A 22,719-nucleotide genomic window follows, 5' to 3' on the forward strand; every position below is an offset into this window, starting at 1 on the left:
GGTCTAATAACGCATGGCAGTGTGCAGTCTTTTGTGGTTCAGTCCCTTTTGACCAGGCCCAAACCCATCTCTTTGTAATTGTCGCCTGAATTTCGCAAAGTATGCAAAAACATATTACGCATCTCCATAACGTTGAGAACAGGGTGAGTCGAAAATCTTTCCTTGAACCCCAATTTTCAGGTTTAAATATTTTCTTATTAAATTATATTGTTTATATATAAAACATTTATATTTCCTAAATTTCAAGTAATTTAACAAAAAAAAAAAAACAAATGCTACAATTTTCGTTATGTTACGTCTTTGCGTTTTTCCTTTTTTATATTTTGAGTTATGTTATCTGGACAAGAAGTTGGTAGCACTGCCAAAAAAGCAGCTTTACGTTTTCGCGTAGAGTTTATTCTATAACTTTCATATAATCGTCCATAAAGAGAATAGGAAAGCTGTATAATTTATTCAGATGATGGGAGGAAACCATTAAAATTCTTGGAAAATGGAAAATGTGGTTTCGCCCAAAGACGAAGGCTAATGAATACGATTTCGATCGGACCACCTTTTCGAGCAGTCGCCATATTCTCGCCCCATTTTCAAAAGCCGTTAAATGAATAACTGGCCGACTTTAATGCATTTAACTGTTGTTTATATTATATTTAATTTTTATTTATTAAATTTTATTGCTAACATTTACATAAATTTTGTTTTTTTTTTCATTCTTTCTTTTTAGATAATTTGTTACTTTTCATTTCTCTCATAAATTTTTTAAATAACATTTAACTAAAATACTGATAAATACATACGTTTGTATCAATTTGTTTTTAGTGATTTTTGCTGCATTTGCTTTTCTTTTTAAATCAAGTAACTGTTAAATTATTTTTATTTCATTTTTTAACTTAACATATTGCACACATTTTACAATTTATAATAATAAATATATATTTTGTTAATAATTTAAATTTTTTCTATAACCTACTTCGTTATAATTTGCCTTTGCTTGATTTTCTTAATTAATTTATACCAATTTTAAACAAAATATAAAATTATTTTAATAGAAATATAAATCAAAATTAACAATAACTTACAACAACAAGTTTTCATATCTCTTCATTCTCGGTAAAGCGAAAGAATTTCTAAATAATTCACTATTTAATTTTTATACTCGACACCACTAGCGTAGATACATACAATGGTACATTAAGCTTGTGCGGATGTACCTAACACTCAAATGGAGTTGAGATAGACCCACCGATCGATTTAGAATCACTCTTTGCATCGATCGAGACGGGCTTAGTCTGTCTGTCATATTTTGTTCCGGTCAACTTGCATGTAGCAAATTGTTCAGATATTATGATGAAATTTGGTACAGCAAAGTGCTTTAGCCAAGGGACGAACGCTATCAAAAATGATTCGGATCGGACCACATTTTCGATGACTTCCCTTATAATGTTTTGTTTTGATAGGTCACGAATCACTGCGTTAAGCGTAGTGGTAGTGGGTATTTAACGGTGGGCCGGACGGTTTCTTCAATAAAAACAAACAGAAATGTGTGTTCGCTTTGGCGCGAAACTTTGATACTTTGTTAATCTTTGAATCAGTACTTATAGTGCCAAAAGCTTTTCCCAATTAAAAAAACTTCCGATCAGTATGCACTTTAGATTGTAACGCCATTTTGAACCTATTGGTGGTGAATCACGGCCATTTTCAAATTTCATTTCTAGCCACAAATACATTTGCGAACAAGAGCCGAACAGACAGGCAGACAGACCGACGGACGAATTGTGGAATATAACTAAATTGATTTAAAACTACATGCTGAAAATATGTATGGGGTATCTAGCATATGTATCGGGATGATATAAACGGAGAGAGGAAGAATATGTGAATTCAAATTCCTTACGTCAATGGTGGGCAAAAAAAATTAAGACAGTTACTCCAAAATATTTGTACGAGTTGAGGTATGATAATATAAATAGAGAGTGATGAATAATTCTCACGTCAGAATTAGTGGAAGATGATTCGAATCAAATCAAAGGTTTGATTGTTTAAATACATTCAGTGGATTATAAAGTTCTGGGTTTCTTTTGCTTTAAATAGTTGTCTTAATATAAACGCTTAACTATTATTTTCTATTGACTTAACGTTGCTTTTATTTATTTTTCTTTTGAGCTTTTTTTTTTTTATAAATTCTTTGTCTCTTGAAAATTTATATACAAATTTTTTAAATGTTTGTCTGGGCGTGTATTTGTGTACATTATGAAAATCTGTTTAAATGATAAACAATTGGTTCCACTACATAAACAGATTTTAATATTTTTTTAATTTGTGAATTTTTTTATTCATAATTCTACGATACAATATTCTCTCATATAATTAATTTCTTTGTGTTATACTTAATGTATTTCATCTAATAGTAAGTTACGATCTTCATTCAGCATTAATTCAGTATCAGTTATACCCACCACCGCCATCAATGAGTAATTCGAAACGGAAACGCTTGATGAATGCAACTTGAAGAATATGAATTGTTTGGTAGGAAGTTGCACTGCATACTATTAGTATACGTACATGATTGCAGTTATGCAACAAACTTATGAATGGAAAAAAATTCAAATGGATAACTTCCCGTTCAAGTCTCAAGTCAAAATCGCTAAGTGCGATTTCGATGATTTTAGAAAAAATACTCATTGCTTCCACTTCCATAATTTGTTAATTGAATATTTAGACCCTACACCACTTGTCTTATAAGGCTGTGTTAATTTTCGGCATACGTGCGTAACACCTACAAGAACTTGAGGTTGACTTATTTTTTTGAATTTTAGTCAGCATTACTCTCTCAATGGATTTAAACTTGTCTGTCCGCCTAATCGTCTTATGTAAGTCCATGTATGTTTGTGTTCAACTTACAGGTCACAAGTTCTTAGATATTTTGATGAATTTTGGTACGTTGGCATATCTTGAGGCAACAATTGAAATAGTTCGCCATGGACAAGTTTTTCGATCACTGCTTACTTCGAAAAATTGTTACATGAAAGTAGATTGTAATTTTCCGAATTTCGTGACAAAAATCGCTTAGTAACACTGTTTTGGGATTCTAAATTTATGTGTAAAATCTTTGGATGGGTTGTGGCAATTTTTTGAACCCCTTGCCATATAACCGTTCCTACGGAAATTAAATCTTTATTAGGGCAAAAGGGCCTAACTTTCAATACTTCTTGCTGAAAAATCTTTCACAATAATAGTTTGCCGTGAAAATTCATCTTACCGAATGTGAATCATACAGGTCTATATATTTTGGACCCGAACACATATAAGGGCTCTAATAAGCCTTTATATGCCAAATAGGTGTAATTTTTAATACTCTATGATAAAAATTTGTCCCTAATAAATCAATTATACAGTGTTTGGATCACATAGATTTAATTTTTAGACGGCACAATGTATAGGAGCTCCCTTGGAAACAACAACCTACTACAATTGCAAAGATTTATTTGTGGTTTGCAATTGGAAAACAACAACTTTGACAAGTAAATTAAATTTTCGAAATTCCGACCACGTTGACCACGTTTGAGTGTACTTCAATATGAGCGCTTTCATGAATAATTAATTGAAACAAGTGCTTGAGTATATACAATAGTCGGCCTTGCCCAACTGAAGCATTCTTATTTACTTTTAAACATACTTACTTGAGTTGGTGGGCTTTTAATTTTTATGCATTTACTCTTAAGGTGGTGGATACATAATAATATCCGCATCAAGGCGGAAAAATTCGTAATTTTTCTTTGGTTATATTAAATTTTGATCTAAATAACTTGTTTACTTAATTAAAATTATTAACATTATCTCATCATAATTTTGAATGAAATTGTTCTTTAATAATATTAAACTTTTAATTATTCTTATTATTATTATTATTATATTTTTTTTTTTTTTTTGCTTTTAAAAGTTGTCAAGAGTTTAAAAAATTTTGTGTTCTCATCTATTTTCTTCAGTTTATTGTTTAGTACAAAAAAATGAAGGCTTTTTAAGGTACAAATTATCTACGTTTTAGGGAAGGTTTGTGTTATTTTGATTTAGTTATTTATTTTTTCGTTTTTCCTTTTTTTTTTTTACAAGTTTTTTTCAATTTCCATAGAAAAATAGATGCTCAATAGGTGGGATGATTTTTAGGAAAGATTTTCTTTTTTTTTTTTTTTTTTTGTATTTTTCGATTTTCTAGGTGTAAATATAAATTAAACACATTTCATTTAATATGGTTCAGCGTATGTGTGTGTATGTATGTTTGCGCGTGTGCACTAAATCTACTGGCTCTTATTTTCTAATTACTTCTTTAAAATAATTTTAACGATTTCCCAAAATTCGTTTTTCTTTACGCTCTATGAAAATATGAATGCATACGCATGTGTTTGTGTATATATATATATATATGTGTATATGCATTTTTGATTATTCGATTTCTGGCTCTTGTTGTTGTTATCTTGTTGCTATAACAATTTCACTTTTCATATCTCTTACATTCTTTAGTCCAGTTTAATATACGAAATGGATTTGTAAAGTCCTTAGATTTCAGGTATACATGAGTTTCAGAAGGTAAAGATAATTTATAATAAAAAAAGTAAATAAAGGAAAATCATTTTCAAAAATGTTATTTTCTTTGCTTGTTTTTTCTTTTAAATGTACTACTTTCCAATAATATGAGCTTTTTAAAAACTGTTTAGATAAGGATTTCTTGCTTCTTCTTCGGAAGCAATTTAGTGATTTCAATCACACATTTAGGATGCTTTACGATTACTAATGTACCGATTTTTCCGATTATTAGTTTCCGAAGAGTTTTAATTGTTCCCATTGACGGAGCATAAATTTGTTCTGAGAAAAAGTGAATATATTCTTAATAGATAAATATATCTGTCAGCCAATAAGTTCGTAGCATTACATGTAGACATTGCGGAATCCATTTGATTTTGAGATAAAGCCAACCTTTTAATGAAATATGTCAAAATTTCATGACATTCCGAATAGTTTTGGTGAAGCTACTTATTTTGCCGCATTGGACAGCCTTCGCCATCGTTGCTGTCCATTCCGTTAACTGCCGGTGCTTGACTCGGGTGTTTCATCCATTCCACATGAAAAAGTCCTTTTGATTTCGCATAAACATCGTCAACAGTGAATAGCGGTCTGAATCACCAGCACGTTGTTGTTAAAAGTGAACGAACGCGGCACTCATTGCCAATAGATATTTTCCAAAGACAAATGCTCATGTCTTTTGATCTTGATCAACTTCACTTTTCGGGCTTTCAAAACGATTCTATGCCGAAATTGAGCGACTGAAACATTGAGTATCGTCGGTGCCGGTCCATACGATTTTGGGTAAAATTAGCAAATCACCCATTAATTGATTTTTTCGACATACAAAAGTAACCATAAGGTCGTTCAAGTTAATGTTGATTGCGAACGATCATTTTTCATCATCAAAAACCGTTTAATCAACAAATGCAATTCAGATTTTACAAGTGGCTTAAAAATGGTTTAGATTGGACTACATTTTTGATTTATTCACATATATAACACCTTATCTTGAAAAGATCTATGATTAACTGTAGGATGGTGCATGGTATTTAGTGGTGGACCGTGACCCACTTTAGAACTTTTACCTTGTTTTTGCGGGAATTGAAATTCAGAGTTCTGCATTGTTTCGAAAACAGCGAAAATAGTGTCATTCGAACAACTCTAGCTTGAAAACTAATAGTCGGAATATTATGAAACATATCTTTTGAACGTTGGTAATATCTAAAAACTCAATTGACTCCTTAATAGTGACGACATATACAGGTTATTCCACGAACTTTTGTGTCCGTTACGCCTATGGACCGATGTGTCCGTTATGCCTATGTGGTACGAACAGCAAAAGCTTCGAACTTTGCTACAATATATGTAGATAGTAAAAGGTTTAAAATATCAAAACAAACGCAATCTCTTAAAGTCTGATAGAAGTTTATGTACTTGTACAGACAAACGCATTGATTTATGATTATTAGATAATAACATTAACTAGCCATGCATTTTCTAGCTTGTTTGATGATTTCGTGTCATTTTTGCGGCTTCACCATAAGCTTGAGTTATAAAATTTTATAAAAATTTTTAAAATGCTTTTCAAACAAAGCTGGCGTCATAACCGAAGTCGTACCGATGCAAGTGGTAGCCTGATACGTAATTTTCTCAATTTCCGGCAAAGTGCTATGCACGATGCCTTTTCCAATAAACGTTCCAGAATTTATTTTGAGAAAAGTGTTATAAATTTTGAGAGGGCAGGTTCATAATTTTAGTTCTGTACGTAAGCAGGATTTTAGAAAAAAATTATTGTATTTGTGTTGAAATTTTCACATTAAAGTTTCAATTATCTGAATTTTTTGTCCTTCCTCTCTTTATAGCTTTATCCAGCAAGGATACGGATGTATACAACTTGCGACACGTTGCCTGTCCCTCTGAGTGTGCGCCCGTGTTCAACCTAGATGTGTCAATTTACGAGATATTTGAATGGAATTCCCTATATAAACATGTTTTAACTTAAGGGCAAGCCGTATCAAAAATGGATACAAGCGAGCCATTTTTAAGATCAATCACCACGTGGTGCCTTATTTTAAAAATTTCGTTGTGAAGTGGTGTAGTGTATTGAATGGTCGGTCTTGTCTAACGTTGTCATTTCTTTCATTTTCTGCTTTTAAATCAAAAAGTTTCGTACTTTAATTGTTGTGGTTCTTGAATGGGGAAACCGAGCGGTGAAACCATTTAATAGACACAGTAATTGATTAAAAAAAAAAAAAACCAAAGATTTTACTGAATATTGTATCTCTCCACTTATATTATACATCGTTATGCATACGACAAGATATATCAGGGCATTATTTCAACTGCTTTGTACAGAATTTCACCTCACTTCTTACTGGTAAGTCCAAAGAAGTAAAGAAGCTTTTACGCCTTACGCGAAGGTAAAACGCCAATGGCAAAGCTAAATTTGTAAATGTCGTATACAATAACTTAACATAAATAATCTAAATCCCTACTATCCCTTTGCTTAGCGTATAAATAGTAATAATATGTTCCGAACCTAAACCTACCCGTCTTAAGTAAACATGATAAGAACCCAAGAGCATTGAAAAGAGAAAGATGAATTTTACTTAAGGTTATACAGTTATATTTTTGTAGGGTTAAAATAAGCTCTTTCTTAAATTTCTTCGGAAAGCCCCTAGAAGGTGACAGAAACGGAAACCAGAATTAGAAGGCAAGAGGAAATCTTTTGGTTTCAACTTGTGTTACATATTACGTTAATGTCTAAATTCGCTTTCCCTTTTACTAACTAACGAGAATTGTTACGGACATTTTGTATTATTTCATTATTAACCTACATGTTGTATATGTGGTAAATGTACTATACGCGTGTATTCTGGTATTAAAGGTGCGATTGCATATATATATATATATATATATATATATATATTTAACGTACTCGTTAGTCATTACATAAAAAACTAAAACAAACTTTTACAAGCTCATTTACGTAAGAATATAACAGTAACAAATTCCTTGATTAGTTATGGTTTATGTCTCGATAAATCGTCAAGTAACTATAAACCGTTTTGGTTGCAAACTGTTTAGACGATTTGTTTGTCGTCAAGAGCAATTCTAGCTAGAATAATGTTTCTCTGGACCATTTGCGTGCGGAACCCGGTAAGCTAGAATAACCGGTTTGATCACTTTTACATTGCCTCGGTTCAACATCAGCGTTTAGTTCAGAAGTTAACGAATTTTCGGGAGAACTATCTTCCGTTGGCAATTTGATAAGGGGAAGCTCTAACATTAGGGAAGGACAGGGACTGCGATGGTCGGCATATAAAATACTATCATCGTCAGCTTCTTTAGCGCTTGTTAAATTAGTAGCGCTACGACTTACGTTTCCTAATTTTGCAACTGCTTGTGAGGAAGAACCGCGTACTATAAGACTTTTGAGCGAGGAAGGCATACTGATCAAAGGATGATGGTGTTGTTGTATAAATGAATCCGATATCGAAGAACCGCAGGGGTCATTAGTTACTAGAGCAAGTGGCAGTTGTTGCTGTGCATGTTTGTGTTTGCTTGAAACTTCGGGGAAGTCATCACTTACCACCACGCCTAAAGAAGCGCTTGTACATGTTTGGCTCTCGGTTAATGGACTGACATGACCAAAACTAATCACTGTAGCTAAACTACTGTGTTGGGTTAAACTGGTAGAGGCACGACCGCCGCTACCTAATATTGCAGTTTCATTGCTGGCTGTGGTGGTGACGTCAGTCCCACCTAAGCTATCAGGTGTAACTGACAATTCAATGCCGCCGTAAACTCCAACAGCGCCCAATTCCGTATTCATAGTCGAGCAGGTCTCTTCTTCTGTCGCTGTAGTCGTAGTCGTTGTAGTTGTAGTAGGCTGACTATACGGATCGCTATATTGCTGCAGCAATTGAGCACGACGTCGCTGGTGTGCGGGTGGGCTATTTGTGCAAATAATGGCTCCAAAGTGAGTTTCCAAGGGAGCTCTAGACTCGACACTTGAGGAGGGTGTTTGAGTGCCACTGCTGGGAAACTCTTTGAGTTGCTGTCCCAACAGTGTTACCCGATCACTGGAAGAAACACTAATTGTACGGTGCCGTTGTAATAAAGACCGACGGGCACGCGCACTGGCAGTTATGGCTGTACTACCCAATAAATTGGTGGCGTTGATGGTAGGTGTCACAGTTAAGGATTCACCCAAACTATAACGTTTCTCACCGCAATATTTGGCCGGCAGGTGACAGGTACGTGGTATAGCTCCTCTTATTGAGTCCTGTTCTTCGGCCGAATCAGGTACTAGACTCTCATGATCTTGTGCAACTAAATCAATCTCATGACTGCTACCTAAACTCACTTCTTCACTGTCACTGCTTAGCTGTTGCATGTCTTCGTCGGTGTCTGCAGCGCTTTCAATAAAAACCGAATCTTCGTCCAACGAACGCATTTCGGAATCTTGATATTCCAGAGAGGAAATCTTAAAGGAACTTAATGAAGCTAACGGCGCTCTTCTGTTGGCATTGAATATAGCTTTAGCGGATACGGTACCCAAACTACCGCTGCCATTTAACTTATCAATGCTCAATGGAGTACTGTCTACACTTATACTGCTGGAGTTAGCAGCTGCTAGGGCGGCTGCGGTGTTCGCGAATATTGAAAAGGTATTATTATTCTCACAGGTTAAGGTCGCTAGGCTAGGCGGTGTTGTTTGTTCGGGATACGGTATACGAGGAAGTTCCACGACAGCAACTTTGCGTCTTGCATTCAAACGTATGTCTTCCATTGGCGATTCGCTCGGGTGAACGAGATTTTGACGAACATCTGATGGTGGTGTGTGTGGGATTTGCATCGGTGGCAAATCCTCATATATGCCACGCTCACACAAGGGTTGATTGTACGGATAGACGTCAACCGTGTCGGCACTAATTGAATGTATTTGCTGTTTCCGCCCTGACTGGGCACTTTCTGGATCGTAATAAGCTATACTGTGCTTACGTATGAAGGTGGCGGAAGGTTGAACTTTCGTAGTAGATGGAACTGAAGAAATGGAAGTCCTGAGAGGGGTTAAAGAGCTTGTTGGTTTTACAGTCTTGCTGGTTGTCACAGTTGAACTTATCACACCACGCGAATTGGTCTGTACTGTTGAAGTGGCAGAAGACGTCGTTGTTTTTATAGTTTGAGTCGGTATATGAGATTGTAATTGATCATAAATGCTGCGTTCCGAGGGACACGGTGAAGACTTTGGTGTAGGTTGAATCACTTGTATGTCAGGATAATAATAATCCCAATTATCAGTGCTCGATGTTCGTGAAGCCGTTGAATGTTTACGTTGTAATGTATTGGGCAGATTTGCCATACCCAAGGTGAACGCTGAATAGCGTCTTTCTAAATAAGAGCTGTCACTACTACAGCAAGTCATAGCACTACTGCGGCGTGAGTCCTGACCCTAAGGAATACAAAAAGTTTAAATTTAAAGTCTGTATGCGTAAGTACAGTAAACTAAACAATAACGCACCGTTAATGGTACTTTAAGAAAACCGTGTTTACTTTTGATAGAATCTTTCCTTTCCGCCTCCCTTCCTACTTCGTTTAATTGTTTTGCATTGTCCTGCGGAACGTAATCGCCATTCTCTACCTCATCATCGGTCTCCATAAAATAATCGTCTGCACCAAAACTACCCATAGGGTAGTTGCTAAATATACGTGAAGTTTCCGATCCGCTCCTCTTTCGCGTAGCAACGTAACTACCGCCGCCTATACTTAAAGCTCCGGATGCAGCAGAAAATGAAAATCTTCTTGGTGGCTCCAGCAAGCTACTATAGCCACCTCCGCCCACCGAAGAGAAACGAAATCCCCGATTAAGCATGGGTGGAGCACTTACATTACCTAACGATAACATACGCTGGCGTCTGTAAAGTATGGCGTCATATTCATCTGGGTATATAGAAAGGCCAGTGGCCACCATAGCTTCTTGAATTTCACGTTCTTCCTCTTCCTGCATGCATACGGCAGCTACAGCGGCCATTTTGGGATCCTAAAACGTTCATTATCAAAGAAATGTCAGTTGGCTATCGTTTAGGTAAAAGAGTCAAGAAATACCTTCAAAACTTTCATGGTCTCATTGGAACTGCTCCTGCTCTTCCAAACAATTAAAAAGACCATAAGACCGAAAAACCCACCTAAAGTAGCGGCTATACGTACTCCAGTCATGACGTCATATGTCGCAAAAAACTCGGCTCGAATGCGTTCACGTTCCGCTGCCAAAATTTGAGCTTGTAGGGTTTTATTATAAATGTCTGCGGGTATTGGTGAGGCAGTAAACGGCACATATTTATTTGGACTGTAAGCATATTGAAAAATGAATTTTTTGTAAATAATATTTTTACTAAAAGACGTGCAGCTTACCTAAGAGTCGTTGTTGTATATGTGTAGGTTGGATATTTCTCACCCACACCGCTATCATTAGCGTTATGCAAACGCAACGGATCTGGATAACTTGAATTGCCAGTAAATGAATAGCTTGTCGGAGTAGAGCTTTCTTCAGAGTTTGTTGCATATGTTCGCGTTGCTGCCGATGTGAAGGCCGTTGATGATTGATTATTTAATGTCGATGTTGAAATTCCTGAAGTACTATTATTTAAAATCAATGTTGTAGTCGACGAGGCCAGAGCACGTCGTGAAATTTTTGCCATCTCTACAGGAACATTTTCTAAAATAAAAAGAAAATAACTCAATACGAATTAAATATAATTTAATTATAAGAACGAGACAGCATAACACAAAAAGAATTGAAAATAATGTGAAGGAGACATATTTCATCTGCGTTTTTCGACCTTACACCACTTTTGCCGAATGGTATATTAAACTTTTCCACATGTACGCAGCGTTTAGAACGAGTTGAGATAGGCCCATTTTCTTATTTTCTGAATCGATTTAAGTCTGTCTTCTCCTAAGTCTATTTCTTTTCTTGTAGTCTGCTTATAAATCGCTATTGCGATATCTTGATAGAGATTGATATACACTGACATCTTACTATGAAAAAAATTTTCCATTAATTTATTTCTCGGCAAAAACCACTAAAATGCAATAATATTTTAGTATGAAGATATTTTGGCTGATGGTGTGGAATCATTTCTTCACACCCTTCCATAAAACCATTTTAAAAAAAGGAACAGAATAATAAGGTAGTAGGGTCAAGTTTTTGGTGTTTTATAATGCAAATGTTGGTTGGTGCTTAAGATCTAGACTCGTTGTATGTATAATACAATGCGTATAGAAGTCATGACCTAGTGACACATAAATGATACCAAACTATGTGCACATGTCTAAAAGTCTAGAGAAGACTTCAAACGTAATGAACTCACGTCTTCATTTTATTTTGATGTGTGATACTTACACTTTTTTTTCGTTAGACAGTCGTACGTAAAAAAATGTTGTCCATTTCGCATACACTTTTTTCCCTCTTTTAAATAAAAATCAAAAACAATTTCAAATATTTTATTTTTAATTTATATTATTTTTCAAAGCACTAGTCTCCTGCATTCCCCATATGGTTGATTAGATTTTAACAAAAGCATGCATATAAATGTGTTATGCGTGCATGAAAATATAATGGCAAGCGATATATAACACATTTTATTTTCATTTTTCAGTCCATTTGTACGGTGTGTGTGAGTAGCAATTGAATTTTACTTAAAAAAGAATAAAAGCGTACAACTATACATATATCGTTTGTATTTCTGAAAATTAAACACACTTCACTGCAAACATATATTTCAAACATGAACTAAGTTCGGCTCCTCTCCTATTGACAAGATAGAATAGTTTTAGGACTGGAAAGCAAAAGATCATATTCGCCCATAAGAGCCAGTCGTGAATATCCGTTACGCTAAACTGACACGTGTTCGGGGGGGCAATAGAACAATAATAGTCGAGAAAACATATATTTAAGCATATACTTAAGTATTCAAAAATCTTGGAAAACGTATTGAAAAATATTAAAAATTTCCAGCATCCGAACAATTGTTGTAAAGTGTATTTATGTTAAGAGAATCTGCGGTACGCAGTGCAATTGATATAAGAATGTATCTGAAAAAAAATCACTTAATGTACATGTCTACATATGATGTGTAGTGGTAGACGGGAGAATTTTAAAAACATTGATTGCTGCCGTCTTGGGTAACACTACATGTATTAGTCATATTTATATGTAGCTTGATTTTTGTCGTTTCTTAAATCATGATTTCCACAATCTAGATACCTTTGGGTACATTACGAAGCCAAGACGGACAACCAAAAACCACTACTATTTACAAAGCCTAACAAATCTATCTACCCCTAATAGAATTTAAAAAGTGAATAAAAAGCATTCGTTTGCTATTCGAAAGAAGCAACTAAAAGCATATCGCAGGAGTTAGACGATCGCACTTAGAGCCACCTTAAATCGTCTTGAAGTTTTATGCTGATCAAAAATATATAATCTTTTTGGGGTTTCTTATGCATGCCTCTGGGTGTCGCAACCATACGGATAAATTTGTCATGATCCATCGGCGGTGGTAGACATTTTTCCAAATCTTATTTTACGTAAGCAATTTTTCGTGGAGGCCTTCTGAAGCGATCGGTTAAACCTATGGCTTAAAAGCTATCGCTACTTAGGGAACGTGTCACCTAAACAGTCTAGTCTCAAGTGACGCAAGAAAATCAATTGAAAGATAAATATATTTTTAATGTGATCCTTAAGGGCGGAAAAATCTATTGGAGACGCCTTCACCAGCCAGATACACACTCGTGATCAATCAGGTTTGTCTGAACTTATTTGCTTAAAAAAGCAGTGACTTTGTCAAAATTGCGTAACCTATAATTACTGTACTTGCCTCGAAGATCCTAAAGCGCGCATATTATCTTCAGCAACTTATGTTTGCTTCCATCTTGAAAATCCTATCTAAATTAAGAAAGTTAAAAATCTTTCCTTTAAGGGCTCTAAAAATACGGCGTAGAAATAATGTGTGTTGTGTTAATTTGCTCAAGGGCAGTTTTAGGTTACCAGGAATCTATTGTTTGCCGAAGTTTTGGATTAACTCACCTTTGATATGCTAAACTATTTACTGTAACACGCAAACACTATTCGTTTATCGTCTCCATTTAAAATGCTAAACGAGAATATCCGCCAGGCGGGCTTTCTTTGCACTTTCAACAAGAGAACTGACAGAAACATGGTAAATCACTACTACTACCAATATCTTTTGTCACTTCTGCGTTATTTTGCATTTTACCAATCTGGTAATGACGCCTTGAGGAACACCATAATTGACGTTTAGCTATAACCACTTGATTTGCTCTCTAAGAACGAAACGCATGCAATAAAGAAACAGTTTCTTCACCAGATTAACTCTTTGTATTTTTGCATATCTTTATTAAAGTTTTCTATACATATTTGGGGAATAAATTTAAAAGACGTTGGATTATATGCATTATGTATCTATTATGATACATATATTTAATATTATGCGATATGTAATATGGAAGAAAACACTTTATGGCTTTTTGACCATTAGATGGCTTTACGAGTTGTACTGCTATAAAGCATGCATTTGAAAGATGATCATCCCTAGATAAAGAAAACTAGAAACCTTTAAGGTATTTTTAAATTCAGTTTAAAACCACTTGCGCAAATATTCGTGATGGTTATCGTGAAGATACTTTATCGAAATCGGCAGCATATGATTCTCTCGTTTCTGCTTTGAAAATTTCGAAGCTAAAAACAAGCCGCGCTCTATTCGCTGACAATTATAGATAAGGTCTACGAAACTTTTAAAGAAAGTGTAGTATGTTTGGCTACCGCAGGCATAAACAGCGAATGAACCGAATATACATCTGTGAATGGCTGCAGTTCTGAAGACGTTAGCAATGAGTGATGGTAAGTAGGGTACGCACAACAGAAATGTGTGCAAAAAATTCTCGTCTAAGATGAATGGAGTTGCACGAAACTGTGGTAAAAATCTTGGATTAAGATCCAAGTGTTACCGTCAGGTAACACTTTGCGTTTATTTATTTACTTGTGCACTTGCTTTCTTGTTTTTATTACGACCAATCAAAAAAGCTAGGGAGATGAAGAGTGCAGCCTAGTAAGAGTTATACCTTTATTGACTGAGCACTTACTGCAGATACAATAAACTTGAGATTTTGACCAGCGAACAATGACTTAGCAGTCGCGGCACTTACCTACTCGACTCTTTGATGCTTCGCATTTTGTAGGATTGACAGGCAGTCGTACATGGCGATGAGCTGCTTCAAACTGGCCACCCGATTGATTACACCCTCCATTGTTAAAAAATAACGCATTTAGAAATGTTCATTAAGTATACGATATCGTCTTCCATTACGACAACGCTAGGCAAAGCACGCCCTCAACACACGATTCAATAGAAATTGAGAGGGCTGTGCTTGCAACTTTCGTCACCTCCGCTGTGTATGGCGGAACTCTCTTAATGCAGTAAAACCGACCGCTGAAAAGAAGTCTCTTGCAATCATTTAACCCGGTTTTACGCTTAGAAGTTCCGGGAGTTCTTCAATGATGACATTATTATTTTACCAAAAAAATATCAAAAGGTGATAAGCCTCATCAAAATGGTACATATTTGATTTGAAAAGCTTCAATGAGGTTTAGTAAACAAATGTCATGAAATTTCTCCTTGCTGTGTAAAGTTTTTCACATGTTGTAAAAATTTGCATCAAGTTCTTTTTACGTACGAAAGAACAAGAAGGTAGAGAAAAAGCAAGCTAGGTATAAACACAAACAATGTTACAATGTTAAGAGAACGTGTTCAGGAAATTATTCTTGGCAGATTATAACTGAGTAATGATTATTAGAAACAATTATATCTAGAAACTAAATGAAAAGTTTTAATTGTAAATTCACAAAACGGCAGTGTATGAATGAATACCACATCAAGATTACGGTTTGGGATATGGGTGGCGCTTTCAAAATCATTGGTATTAAATTATCTGTAAAGATTACTGTTTGTTCTTTTAGGTTACGACGCATATGAACGAGATGATGATCAGGAAGAAAGAGTGGTAGAGCGTAGCTGCAATCTGAGTTTTTTACTTAAATTTATTAAAACATTCTAAGCAATTTTCCTTTAATTTTCTAAAGTTTGTTGCAAAATTCGTTTAGTCATTGCCTTCATATAAAAATAAATTTCCAAAAAAAGAACGAAATATTTTTTTATAACCATAAAGTTTGTTATTTGCTGTTTTCTCTTTGGATGTTATTTAACAAAACTGGGAAAAAGAAATTAAACTTTTCGAAGAAAAGTCAATAAAGTCAGTGCCGCAAATACTATCACATTCGTTGTATATGATAAAGGAAGCACCTAAATATCTAAAGCATTTTTTTTAGTATATATATACTCAAGAGTGAATTATACAAATGTATACAAAGAAAGTTTTACTTCAGTGCTAGCAGCGAGGGCAGAGTTTTTCAATCAGTTTTATAGGGTGCTGTTGGAAAATCCGTTTTTCATAATAATAGAAACAAAAGGGATTCTGGGATATCTACTAAGGAAAACATAAATCAAGGACGCAATAAAGCTATACAATTGCTTAAAAGCGAATTTTGGATATCGGTTGACGTACGAAAGCTAAAATTATTTTTGAATTTCATATAAAATCAGGTAGTGCAGTTATAGGCTTCATTATATGTACACATATATACTTCCTCATAAAGGAAAGAAATGTAATCTAACGAATAAATTCTAGAGTGTAGTTTTGGTTGTAAATGATTGCATGCTACAATATTAAATAAGTAACAATAAAACAACTAAAAACACTATAGTGTGGCACGGCCTAACATTACATAACCTAAAAATCGCTATAGTTATCCATATTTCGAGTTTTCAAAATATATCGTCATATGAGAAGTGATCGGAGAAGTGGTCCGATGCTAATCACTTTCAATGGCGTTCGTCCCTGATCCAAAACACGTCAGTGTACAAACTTTCATACATTCACACAAACTTAATATACCCGTCTACCGTAAAGCGGCGTAGGATATAAAAACTTATAGTTAATATGGGATCTCAAGATTTAGAAGAATAGACAAATATTGGAGGCTAAATGCGTAGTGTATTGTTGTGTGAGCAATCCGTAGTGCAACCTGAAAGGCCAGTTATACTCTTGCGTGCCCTTAGCGTACCAGCTTTACGATTCTTATAAGTCGTTCTAGCATCTTTTAGTCGGAGCACTAAATTCTTTCTGGTGTCATAATGCGTTGTTCCATGCCAAACATAGGAGCTATTCTAGAGATGGCCACACACTCACAAGGATAGTTATTATACCTGTCACTCGCAGAGTTGCCGAAGTCGCTATCAGCGGTACCTATATTTTTCAGATGATGCCTGACGAAGTTATGACCCGTGTAGATGCCAAAATTGCATAGGTAGTGTAGAAATGTTAGCGAAGTTGCTGCTAACATCGGTAGAAACACAAGGCGTAAGATAAATGTCTACAAGCTAGGTTCATCATAAAAAAAGAAAAGGCGGCGCTGGAATAATAATATCCAAGTAAGTTATTACGCATATATATTTAGATATTAACAAAAAATTGTCCTCATACCTCTAATCTGCGGCAAATTTATCATCAGAATATTTACGATTATGCGAGCTCATCAACTTCGACGAGAAAATGAAAGAGACTTTCTGCCTTCGAAGGAAGATGCGTACGTTTGTAATGGGTATGTATTTTATTTGAACGACATTTAATTAATGTACAGAATTGTTGCATGACTTAATAAAATTTTACAAAAAAAATGCTAACAATAATGAAATTAATTATTCTCTCTAATGAGAAATTTTTCACTCCCTCTTTAATGTATTTTCTCATACAGTATGTAAGTGAGAAGCGCGCGCTCGAACGAATAAATTATAAGTAATTAAACGTTTCTAGTTTAACGCAATAAGTTCGTGGGACCAACATTGACATACGAAATTCAAGTTTTTTCATAATTTTACAACTTGCAAACTAATGCGAGTTGATGCGATCGGCGTACGGATTCGTTAATAGTGAGACATCTTTATGTCATTCTGCGAGTTAATGTAATGACATGTCACTTGCGTATCGGCGAGTTTTTACCAGAGAGTAACTCACTGACTTATTTCATTTAGTTAAGGCCACACGACAAGCCTCAAAGTAAGATTTGTATAACTGGACGAATCGATCGCAGTCGCAAGATCAAATGTTTCGAAGTCGAGTCTTTATGAATTCTATGAATCCACCAAAGAAGAATATACGCCGATTACAAGAAAAGTCTTTTTGGTCTTTTTGACCTAGAATGGATGAATGAAAACCGAACGTATCTAGAAAGTGAAATTAATAGCATCTTACACGTGTCAAAGACTAGAGCGATATTTTTATTGCATCTGCCGTAAAAAGAATCCTCTGAAAAGATTGAAGCATACTGGCTAAAAGTCAGGATATGTTAAAAAAGTTACGAGAGCTATTAAATCACGGTTTCATATTACGTTTACACAGTGTAACAAAGTATGAGAAGAATATTTATTTTAGAGAAGGAGAGACGAGCAAGTATACTAAGTTCATCATTATTTTTGCATCCAACAGTGCGATAGTTTTTAATAAAAATAATATTATGAATATACTTAGGCAGGATCGTAGATATCGTAATACTTCCATTAGAGTAATTGTCAAGTGAATGTCAAGTGAGTGCTTGTCAAGTAACTGACTATGTTAACAGAAACTCTATGAGTGATTTCCACAAACGCAGTTTGACTGAACCTGTATACAAGATTCGCTGTCAAATCAAATCGAGTTTTCATATACTTTTTTGCTTTATCTTTGTTTCCGCTTCGAATTCTATTGTTTGATAAACAACATCAAAACTTACAATATGGGTTTACTACGTAACATACATACTTGCATTTATTACACATACTTAGCAGCTTGTGCGAATGTTTCCTTCCACGATGCACACACGAAGAGCATGGTTAAGACCGAGATTCTACGCCGACGTTGAAAAGGAAAGATTCAGCACGTAAATAGAAGTTTAAAAAATTGCTTTAATTTCATTTTGAGAAACGAGGAAACTAGGAAAGTTGTTGTTGCGGTAAGTTAAACAACGCTACACTGTTGAATTACACAATAGCAGTCTGTTTAATTCTAACAAACACAATAAGAGAATAAAAGCATATGTCTTGCTTAATAGAAAACTTGTATAATATGAGTTATACAAAGAAAAATATGAAAACAACAATAATTGAAAAGGAAATAAAGAAAAAAAAAATTATATATGTATACCCTACGTATGTATACGTATTTACCTATATGTGATGGAAACTTTACACATTTTTCATTTATGACTTACAACTTTCATCAAATATCCTATATATATAAATACATATCAGGTTTTCTTTCAGTTGTGTTTTTTTTTTTTTTTTTTTTTGGCTTTTCTTTACGGTTACATATGTACATTATTAAAGGAAGAAATTTACGTATAGATATTTTTTATGAGCACGCTATGTTTTGTAACACAATAGCAATAATTAGACTGATTTCGGTCTCTCTTTGCTCGCTTTGAATTTTCTTTCTTATGAATTTTTTTCATCGCCCTAAGCGACTGTTAGATATTGTTAGGCGAAAGGAGAAGCCATTGCCAGAGTCTCCAAGTATCGCGTTCCTTTTTCGCTGGGGTTATCAGGGTACTATAGGAACTACTCGACCGATCGTTATGCCCGTAAGTAAATAACTTACTTACCGCGGCGTCGACCATAACTTGCATGGCTATGCTTCGAGGCCCATACCAAAACTTACATGGTTGTCCGTCGTTCACCATCATTTGATGTGATAATGACGGAACCGCGTAATTCAGCGACCTTCTGCAAATCCTGTTGTAAGAAGTTCCTCCGTAGTTCCGATCCCCTCAATAAGGGAATTATATTCTGGTAAGGTGCCGAACATATTAATTATACGTCAATGTAATTGCAACGTTCACATGCCTACATCAAGTATTGCACTTAAAACGCTTTCCCGGAGCACTGCTTTTCTATTGGTATGTGTATTCTACTATACCTTCGGAATACGATGAAATCAAAACAATTGTGGCAAGAATACAAATGTTTTCTCTTATGACCACAATCCCAGAATGTACTTCTTATTGTCATCAGCTTCAAAACGCAATTAACTTATATAAAAGAAATTCCATCTGCTTTGATAAAGTGTTGCAATAATTGCACTTAAATACTTTCATTATAAAGCTACTCATGTCGTTGCTTTAATCGGCAGCTCAATATGTCATAACTGAGGTATCGAAACAGTTCGGCTTTGAAGATAAACTAAATTATATGTCATTTTAATTGACTTGATATCAATAGCTAGCTTATGCATTAATTTGATGTTATTAATGGTTAAGTACGTTTAAGATTAAGATAAAATATTTTGCTTTGAAAAATTGTTTGAAAACTTTTACTTTGCCGATAGTTAAATAAGTATTAAAATGATAGCAAAATATTTGCACAAAAAACTATTTGCAACTAAAACTTTTATTATTTAAAAAAAAAAAAAAAAACGAAAAGAGAAAGTATTTCTACGAATCGCATGAATGTGTTTACAAATTCTCTGTTAAGCATAAAGAACAAAGAGAATGAGAAAGTTAAAAGGAGAAAGCAATTAGTCCACTAAATTATAATAAAAAACAATTTTATATACAACGACCTTAGATCTGCTTGCCATTAACTACTAACTGCTTTTTTTTTTTTTTTTTTTTTTTTTTTTTTTTGATTATTATTATTATTAATAACTAAAGGGGGAGGTAAAAAGTAACTAGAATCGCTGACGGGTGAAAGCAAACAGAGACAGAAGAAAAGCAAACATTCACAATCTGTCTGAACAGAGTGTATCTGGCATAGATGCTTAAAGACATTTTAACTTTTGTTATCGTTATACGCTCAACCAAACAAGCTTGGTGAGACGAATACAATAACAAAAGGAAAATGCTTTTCAACTATCTGGGCATATACATAGCAAACGTCTAAGTATATAATAGATGTTTACCAAAAAGCATAACAACATACATATACCCATCCAGGCGAGAAAAGCCTTTGGCAAAATTTAAAGATAAAATTTGTATGTATCTACCGTATAACATATAATTCAGCAAAAAACTATTAAAACTCAATGCAGAGTCAAGGAAACGCTGTTGTGCTCTTTTTATGATACATATACTTGTCATGTCGATCAATAATTCCTGGAACTGATACATGTCTAGCAAAATAGGTGGAGTAGAATGGTAGATGACATGTCAAGTAAAAAATCCATACTATTTTTAGATGGAGCCATCCATCAAGAGACACCTCTTGTTACTTTTTAAAACGATGATAAAATCGGAATTGCATTTGCTGGGTAAATACTAGTCTTTGATGTCTTGAAAGACACCATTGCAGCTCTTTTCCATTAGAAAGAACAATTTATTGGTGGTCTGCTCGTTTTTAATGGATTTTACAGGCACTAGTCTGAACTCAGGCAACTCCCCAAAAACGTCGCCGTAAAACATCGAAAACTAGAATTGCCAGAGCTAGCTGGCATCCTAAAGTTTATAAAAGGCATGAAAATTTTGGCTTAAGAAAGTTCTTTACCAAAAGAGTACCGAGTTCACCCACTTGCACCAGTGGTTCAAAAAGAACTAGCCACACGCTAACGGCTGATAACAGTTGTATTATTATTCAAAGTTCGAGCTACTTTTCTACGTACGATATTCCCTAGATCTAGCCCCATTATCGACAAATCTCAAAACTCTTTCAAATGATGAAATCATTGCAGAAATAGATACGAATTTTGAAAGTCTTTACATATTGCCGTCTGAAAAAGGTGCGGAAAGTTAGAGACGGATGGGCGATGGATTGATTATATTATACTTAATGTGATAATGTTTTTCCTTATTTAGTCCCGGTAAATGCTGACCGTTGTATGTATGTTCTGCCGTTATGCTAAAAGGCAAGCACTGACTGTTTATTAAAGACGAAATCACAACACATGTTTAAATGTCAATAAGTTTGTTATACCAATAATTACCGTTATGACCACCTTTTGGCGTAACTTTTCTAAATTAGGCACAGCAGAAACTTGGGTATGGTCTCTGTGTGTGCCCTCTTTCCCTCTCTTTACATTAAGCTAAAACTAGGTCAAGTCTTACCTAAGTGCTAATGAAAATGCCTGTGGGTTAGATGGCAAAATAAAATATTAATGTTCACGTTTTTGTAATCAACACCGTGGTGATATTCTAACCTATTATACGTTCATTAAATAGGGCATAAAAAAAAAACAAAACAACCAAAAAAAAAAAAACCAGGTACTCTGGACGGAAAACATAAATTATCGATTAAGCTTCTAATCTTTTGCACAGCAGTTGTAACAAAGATAAGCTGAGAGCGAGCTTACCTCTTAAGGTATAGATGTACAAAGACAGGTTTTAAGGTATTCGCTTAAAATTTATAACTGGTGCTCTTTAAGTTCAACCTTTGTCGAAATATAGATCTAGACATCTGATCTGTCGAAGCCCTTCTAAGTTAACCGAAATTTTTATCCTTTTGCAACTTTGATATATCTTTTATCTTTTATCAACTTGATGTCTTGTGACAAAAAATCGAGTCCGCGCTTCTACACATTTATTCAATAAACAACATTCGATATAATCAGTTACAAAGAATCTGTATTCTACCTCTAAGTCACCGGATCAACCGAGTAGTCCGCTTTCACTGAATACATTCGTGTTCAAAGCTGAAAAAATATGCTGCGTATGCGCTGGACTGGAAATTGGTTCGCTAAATTCCCGGACCGGCACAAGTCTTTAAAGGATGAGAGATACTTATGACAATTTTCACAACAACCGTTTAAATGCAATATTGAAGCAAAATCCGCGTCAGTCAATAAAAGATATGGCGGGAAGGCCACCATCAACCATTTACCACCTCTTGAAGCAATTAGGGAAAAATAAAGTCCAAAAAAAAAAACATCACCTTTTACCCAACATACACTCCACAGACGATTACACTCAAGAAAAACACGCGAAGAAACCCTTATGGAGGAGACGGCCGATCGAAACTTTTTTACTGCACGGGCACGGGCTCTAAAAACCAGCACAAG

The 22,719-nt window shown here is 34.8% G+C and overlaps 1 protein-coding gene across 4 annotated transcripts in view; it reads right to left on the minus strand.

Moving 5' to 3' along the window:
• Window positions 1-7,487: 7,487 nt before the first annotated feature.
• Window positions 7,488-22,719, minus strand: part of LOC119634253 — a 70,655-nt gene continuing 55,423 nt past the window's right edge. For all 4 annotated transcript variants that reach the window (XM_038028325.1, XM_038028326.1, XM_038028327.1 and 1 more), the window contains 4 exons: window positions 10,975-11,278; window positions 10,669-10,909; window positions 10,085-10,603; window positions 7,488-10,015 (listed from right to left, as the gene is read on the minus strand). In XM_038028325.1, coding sequence (XP_037884253.1) covers window positions 7,676-10,015; window positions 10,085-10,603; window positions 10,669-10,909; window positions 10,975-11,261 — 3,387 coding nt within the window. In that variant the 5' untranslated portion in view covers window positions 11,262-11,278 and the 3' untranslated portion in view covers window positions 7,488-7,675. The remainder of the gene's footprint in view (window positions 10,016-10,084; window positions 10,604-10,668; window positions 10,910-10,974; window positions 11,279-22,719) is intronic.

Source organism: Glossina fuscipes, unplaced genomic scaffold (assembly GCF_014805625.2).
Source record: "Glossina fuscipes isolate IAEA_lab_2018 unplaced genomic scaffold, Yale_Gfus_2 2, whole genome shotgun sequence".
Lineage (NCBI taxonomy): Eukaryota > Metazoa > Arthropoda > Insecta > Diptera > Glossinidae > Glossina > Glossina fuscipes.